At 34.9% G+C, this 7645-nt stretch overlaps 1 protein-coding gene across 1 annotated transcript; it reads right to left on the reverse strand.

Annotated features, from left to right (window-relative positions):
- Positions 1 to 463: 463 nt before the first annotated feature.
- Positions 464 to 6947, reverse strand: LOC139893698 (glycerol-3-phosphate dehydrogenase SDP6, mitochondrial). The gene is made up of 7 exons (XM_071876872.1): positions 6506 to 6947; positions 4869 to 5342; positions 3869 to 4200; positions 3260 to 3420; positions 2383 to 2641; positions 1480 to 1803; positions 464 to 892 (listed from the first exon to the last, which is right to left on the reverse strand). Exons 1-6 carry the CDS (start codon positions 6879 to 6881, stop codon positions 1504 to 1506), a joined length of 1902 nt encoding a protein of 633 aa, XP_071732973.1. The 5' UTR covers positions 6882 to 6947; the 3' UTR covers positions 464 to 892; positions 1480 to 1503.
- Positions 6948 to 7645: the final 698 nt, after the last annotated feature.

The following is a 7645-nucleotide window of genomic DNA, read 5'->3' on the forward strand; positions in this document are numbered from 1 at the left end:
GTAAAAATTGAGAGTGAAAAATGTATGTGTGAGATAATTTGAGAGTGAAATGGTATGATTTTGGTTAAGTAATGGTGTATATATATAATATATAATATATAAAATGGGTTGGAAAAAAGAGAAAAAGAAAGAAAAAAAGGCAACGGATCAAAAAATTCAAAAATTGAAGTGGGCCCCACTTTTGATCCGTTAGAACCGTTGCAGCAGCCACTGGCGGATTGCTGGTGATGGTGGTGAGGCGGTGGCGATGGGTAACGGTGGTGGCGGATCCATTGCAAGCGGCCTCATGTTAAGTAAAAGAGATATTAGGTTAACGAAACGGGAGATCATATTTCCAACATGTGTTGTTCCATTATCATTTCATACTTTTTTTCCTAAAATATCCATTAATATGTTATAACAAAAAGTTTTAAAATTTTTGTGTAAACTTATCATTAAGAGTATTTTAGACATTTTAAGTGGAACAAGTAAAACCCATGGTTGAGATGTCAATTCTCAAACGAAATCTATTGTTGGCTTCTGCAGCACATTACATTAGAATCCATATATTCCATATGTATAAACAAAAAAGAATTATTGTTAATGAAACTAAGGAGCAACCTTGTAACCTAAAACCAGTGACCACGAACCACAACTTTCCAAAGGTTACTTATCTACCATAATTCAAATAAGCTTAAGTCTGCACGAAAAACGCCGCATGCAACATTATTTTCCTTGCATGGCTAAATTTAAAAGACGAGTAATACTTATCCAACGAGCTCATAAGTCATAAGCTAGTAACTATAACCGTTTCGTATGAAAACTGGTTGCATATCAGGACAAATAGAAACCTGAGCATCCAGCTGAAGAACAAACCAATATTCAATCTCCTTGGGTTTGAATTACTACGTCCCTACAAAAAAGAACAAGACAAGATACATGCGAGTAATCGTCAATGTCAAGTTTGAGCAATTATAGCTAACTGGCTCTTTCACAGAACACAGAAGGCCCAAAACCAAATAAATAATCAGCTAATCACAAGAAACATCATATTGCAAGTTTGCAACTCTTTTTTTATGGCCAAATTGCATACAAAAAGGTATGATCAATTATTAATTTAAGTTCTACTTCATGCAACAAACTTTCTTTTTATCAGTAACATGCTTAGAAATTTTCAGAACTTAAATTTATGGTACTCGATACTTTTAGTTACTAGGACAAAATCGATGATGTTGCAATTGACGTGTCGACAAATTTGACCATGCTGAATTTTATTCTGGCATGGTGCTTGTGTGGGGTGTAGTAATCAGTTAATTAATCTTTCTTTTTAAAAGAGAAGCTGGTCGATTATCTAATTCACCAGTACACCTTATAAAAAGTATTAGAAAGATACCACCGTTTTTATTGTCGAAATTCAAGCTCATTTCCTTGAAAAATGAAATCTGCTTTAAAGTATGTTACTGCCTTTCGTTAAAGTAGAATAAAACAACCAATACATACCAAGAGTGACTGGGACAAAATCTACTAAGTATGCTTCCCATCATGAAACTGAGCATTCTTTGATGACTTAAAAGATTCAAGAAACCTTGTTGCTGACTCCAATTCTTGCTTCTGCCTTTTCTTGTCCCAATGGTGTTCAGCCGCCAGTATCTCGATCACTCGAGGTAGTGCACGGCCTGCTGCATCGGTATCCAGAAAAGCAAGTCGGGATCTTCTAGCAATGAAATCTACTGCAGATTCACAGTACTCATTCCGAGCACAGTAAGCCACCTCAGCTTCAAGATACGGGTACCCATGTGCAAGCCGCTTGCCTAGATTTTCATTCTACAAATACAGCAAGGTAGATAAAAGTATTAAAAACACAATTAATAAAAAATAAACTTTGGGGACCATGATTAATATCAGTCTCTATAATAACAAAAGTGTGCAAATAGCTAATTCTAACCTACATGGTTGCCAAGAATATAAATATTGCAATTTTCATATCAAGCAGTACATTAGACATATTAAAATAACAGCATACTAAACTTTCTCCACCACCATAACTCACCGAAAGTTAATGTATGCAAACAAAGATTGTGAACTTCGTTGACCTTGAAATAAGAACTCCTTTATTTTAATTCAGACACAAATGATAAAAGTGAACCATGGAAAAGTGAAAAACTAAAATAATCATTTGACCCTTCAATATTAAGTAGATGATTTATGATTTTATCTATATAGTCTGTTCACACACAAATTAGGAGACATCCTATAAAAGAATCTAAAGGTTTTAAAAAGGTCATTCAAAACAATATCAGTAAAAACCAAAATTTATGAATGGAAACAAGGGCATTTTTGTAGTACGTAGTTGACATCAAGATAAACTGAGAAAAGTAGCATAATGTAAGAGTAAGTGAAAACCTGAGCAATGGAAGCTACTTTTTCACCCATGGTTCCATATGAATGAGACAAATGCTTAGCAGCAGCAGTGTCCATGACACCAGGAACAACTTTACCAGTATGTGACACCTTCATCCGCACATATTCTTGAGCAAGTACAGTAAAAAATGCAGGATCCCATCCATCTCCACCCACAAGACGTATATTCGATGTCAAACTGCTGTTTGTTGGGTTCAGCTTCCCAGACTTAATAGCTGCATTAACTGCATCTTCAGCCATGCTGAAGTTGGGTTTAACTTAGCATAAGCATAGTATACAAAATTCTTGATATTTGTAATAATTAAAATTGAAAATATAGGGTGGTCAGGCAGGTTATGTGATGGGTGGAAAGAAAGTTCAAGTCAAAATAGGTAACTTTTGATACATTTCAGGTTGTATTGAATAATTACAAAAGCATAATTTAATCAAACATTTTGAAAAGTAATTAATAAAAATGCTTTTCTACACTGATGCACTAAAAGTATATATGTTTGAAAAACGTTGACCAGTGCAGCCCATGTGAACCATTTCCTTTTAAGCTCAGCTTGTTTTGTATGTGTTTGACCCGTTATATAAAAATATAACCCATATCAACTCATTAATAAGTATACGGCTCGACATTGCCACCTCTCACCGTAGATCCCACCATAATGGTTAAATGATTTAAGAAAACAAATTTGCTAGCTCAGTTAACAAACAATTGAAAAACATGTATGACAAAAGCATAAAGGTTGACTAATTTTTTTATAATATCATTAAAAGAAACCAATGAGATATATATATATATATATATATATATATATATATATATATATATATATATATATATATTATTGTACAACCATTCTATGAAATGTACCTTCTATATGTGGTCCACTTTCCCCCAGTAATCGTAACCAAACCAGGATAATCTTCACAAACAACATGATCTCTTGAAATACTCTCTGTGTTCTTTGCTTTTGGATCAGTTGCCAAAGGCCGGATACCACTCCAAGCAGAGAGAACATCTGTGCGTCGTACCTATAAAATTAAGATGATCACAAGCAAGTTAAGGTTAAGACTGCAAACACAAGAGAAACTAAGTGGGAAGTAAACTAGAGGTAGCAATTTTGACCCATTTACTAGTAAATGGATGTCGAATTGCATTATGTTTTATCTCTAATGGGTATATTGAAACTTAAATGAAAGAAAACGGGTCAATTGGGTCAAATGAGCTGAAAGTCACCTGATGTAGCATGATAGCATGAACCTCCTAAACGGTTTTTTATTATCACCTATTGAAATAGTGTAACTATTAATTTATATTTGAGATGTGTGTTATTTATAAAGCTTATTGACAAAGTATTTCACGTCAATCCAACCTGTTTCAACCTGCACTAATTCAATTACCCATTTTGACCTGTTGCCTAACCGCCAATACCTCTAGGCAACATATGAAAACTTATTTAAAAAAATGAAACCTACAAACCTTAACATTAAGATAATCACAGATGGCATCAAGTATAAATTCAATTTCATCCTCATGAGGTTCTGGTAGCATGGTGATGCTAGTATTAGAGTCGGTCGTACCAGCAACAGTCCTTCCTAACCATGGAAGCATAAATACAACACGCCCATCTTTCGTTTTGGGAACAATCAAGCCCATTCCTTCAGGAGAATAATAGTCGGGCAACACAATGTGTACACCACTACTGGGACAGATCATTGGTTTTGCATCTTTATCGGCCAGTTTTCTAACAGAGTCGCAAAATGGTCCACCCGCATTAACAATGACTTTTGCGTATGTGTCGAACTCTTCCCCTGTAAACTCATAAAAGAAATGAGAACCAAAGAATTGGAATAAAAACTCTACGCCCAAATATGAATTAAATAGAATAAACCTAATTTGGTGCAGTAAGATAATATTACTACAAGGACATATTATGAACAATGAATGGTTAAATTTGGATTCATGTTCTACATCTAACGGGTCAAATGAGTAAACATAAAGGGAAAAAACAGCTTTAAGGTCTAAGGAGTTGAAAGTCACCCAAAATGTATTGTTTAATGTACAGATCTTGTATATCATCGTATTCAAAACATCGGATTTTTTTACTAATATAATATAACTTATAGGATCATGTTTGACACAATAACTGATTACTAAAAGATGTGCACAAGATATGTTACTGACTACCTGTTTTGGCCTCTATCCAACCCACACATTATTCTACCTCTCACACAGAGGATAGAACAAAAATTCAAGAATATGCATCGTTTGATACAAAAATGACAGCCAATAATGCATCAAACAAACTTAGGTGTTTAATAAGTCTACATGCAATTCTTTACACAGTTTTTTATCGCGAAATCTTAATTTCCAAAACGGCGGCAACTGATCAAAGTTAGCAAAAGGATGGAACATAAACTAATATCACAATGAATGAACTCATCCAATGACATCAGATAAACAAAGCTGTCAGATTTACCTGACAAGTTGTCCCGAATCCGTGCTCCAATTATCCGTTCCCCACCGTCCTCTTTAATAAGGGATACAACTTCAGCATGATTAAGTACAGCAGCACCAGCTAACGCAGCAGTGCACGCTAACCCAACATTGACCCGTGAATCATTCATTTGTCCATCATAGTAAACTACGGTTCCCTTCAAACTTCTATCTTTGCCTTTCCTTGCAAGTGTTGGGAACAGTTCAGCAGACTCTTGTGCAGAATAATATCTAGATAAATGAAGTAGACGTCGCCCTGCGACCAGATCATACATTTTCAAACCCACCCAATAGTACACTGCCTCAAACCAGCTAAAACATGGTGTCATGCAGGGTAACGCATGGCACAAATGCGGAGCATTATCAATAACCTGTTTACGCTCCTCTAGTGCATGAAAAACCAGCTTTAGTTGCCCGTAATCTAGATTGAATACAGCCTTTTCCAAGTACCGAACACCTAAAACATATAAAACAAATGAGTACCAATTATTTGATTTGGAAAAAAGGGAACAGTTAATTATCTACTTTTATCAATAAACAGATGTCACTTCCTAATATTTTTAACAAAGAGTGAGACGGCTATCTACAGTAGTTCCTTTCTTTCATGAAATTTTATTGTCATTGGTGACCTACTATCTGAAAAGGAAAACGATATCTTAATGCAGGTTGCACTTTAAGCACCAAAAACAATAATCCATGAACAGCAGTGCAATAAGCTGTTTAACTTAAGATCTTTTTTCTAATTCAGCTCATGCAAACCTCCCCAAAAAAACATGAGTAGCACTGAAAGATTAAGTTTTTTTAGGAAGTCCTTTGGTGTCATTGATTGATTACTTTTTTTCCATGATTCAGCAAACCTTCAGTTTATTTTTATGGTTGTGAATCAACGAATCAACGCCGTTATGAACAATGTATCAACTTAGAGGCAAAACAGGAAGAGTTAACGCCACAGATTTGGATAACTTGTATACAAATTATATGTATATAGCTACTAATAAGAGCAATACATATACAAAATTAAATCTAAAAGAACAAACTAACCAAAATTGTTACCACACCTATAAACCATGTTATTTTGTGGTAGCATGGTTACAATGCAAAAAATTCAGGGATGGTCATGAAGCAAGTATGGATAACTATATAAGATGACATCAAAAAGAATCCTCAAAAAAATTAAAAGAAAACTACTTATAACACATATGCAAAAAGTCTAAAATAACAGAATATTTTTAATCAATTTGTTACCAGACCTATAAACCATGTTATTTTGTGGTCGTATACTTACAATGCAAAAAATTCAGGGATGGTCATGAAGAAAGTATGGATAACTATATAAGATGACATCAAAAAGAATCCTCAAAAAAATTAAAAGAAAACTACTTATAACACATATGCAAAAAGTCTAAAATAACAGAATAATTTTAATCAATTTGAACTACAAATATTCTCAATTCATGATAATATTCTAATCCTAAAAGACTACCTGAATAGCTTTCAAATCAACTTAAACAATTCAAAGCAATAATTTTCAATTCATTATCATTGGCATAAATGTCATAACAATAATACCTAATTAAATATTTAAATATAACTATTAAACTACAGATATTTTATACGCACCTCCATGAATCAATTTCGTGGAACGTGACGACGTTCCAGAAGAGAAATCATCACGCTCCACAAGGCCGACACGTAGACCTCTAGTAACGGCATCAAGAGCGACACCGCAACCGGTGGCGCCACCGCCAACGACGAGAATGTCGAGAGGATTTGAAGAATTGGCACCGTTCAGATACGATTCCTGCACGGCACGTGAAGGCATAACCGCTACCGGATCGGTGATCCGTTTCCGGATAGTTTCTAGGGCAGTACCACCGCCATTGCGGTCATTGGATGATACGTTAGGGTTACGGAGTGCCACGTAGGATCCGCCTGCTGCAACGGCGAGTGTTGCAGCGGTAAAGCCTACGCGCCGAGCGCGAAAAAAACTCGTCATACGGAAAACGTGATGAGGGAGAGAGAAAGTGACGACACTTTTGACTTCTGATTTTTTGCTCTACGGAAATTTGTATCGCGTGACAAACTGAAAAGGGAGTCTTTTTGTTTTTAAATCCGTTTTATTTACCGATTTCGTAAAATTAATTAATAACTATTGATTTAATTAAACTAATTATTACAAAGATTTTGTTAAATTTTGTTAATGACGGCTGTAAATACTTTCCTTAACACGCTGTAGAATATTACCGAGTATACATACTGGAGTTTTAGCGGCGCTCAAGACATACATTTGAGTTAATAGAGTTGTAATAATTTCCTTATATATTACTCCGTATAATAATAATATTATGTGTATTTAGTTGTAATAATTTCCTTATAGATTAGGTTCAAGGGGTTCGCTCCAGCTTGTCAATAAGGTTATGGGACTTAAGGGTCGATCAAGTTTTAATTCTCCGGTCTAAATTAACGTGAATCCCATACGAGATGATGATCTCATAAAGAGTAGTTAAACGTAGGTCCACCATCGTCGGGCTAGCCGGTAAGTGATGGCTCAAAGGGGGCGCTAGGCTTTATTGTTTAATGAACGTTACCAGCTATCGTAGTTGCTTACAAGTAGGTTATATACGTTACGACATATTTTTAGGTAATTAGATAATGTTATAACAAGCTACGACTTTTAATAATATGAAGTTGAAAAAATATCTAACGATGAATTATCCAATGAATATCCATTAACCCGAATAATCCATCAGATATGGATGG

The sequence above is a fragment of the Rutidosis leptorrhynchoides genome, chromosome 2, assembly GCF_046630445.1.
Source record: "Rutidosis leptorrhynchoides isolate AG116_Rl617_1_P2 chromosome 2, CSIRO_AGI_Rlap_v1, whole genome shotgun sequence".
NCBI lineage: Eukaryota > Viridiplantae > Streptophyta > Magnoliopsida > Asterales > Asteraceae > Rutidosis > Rutidosis leptorrhynchoides.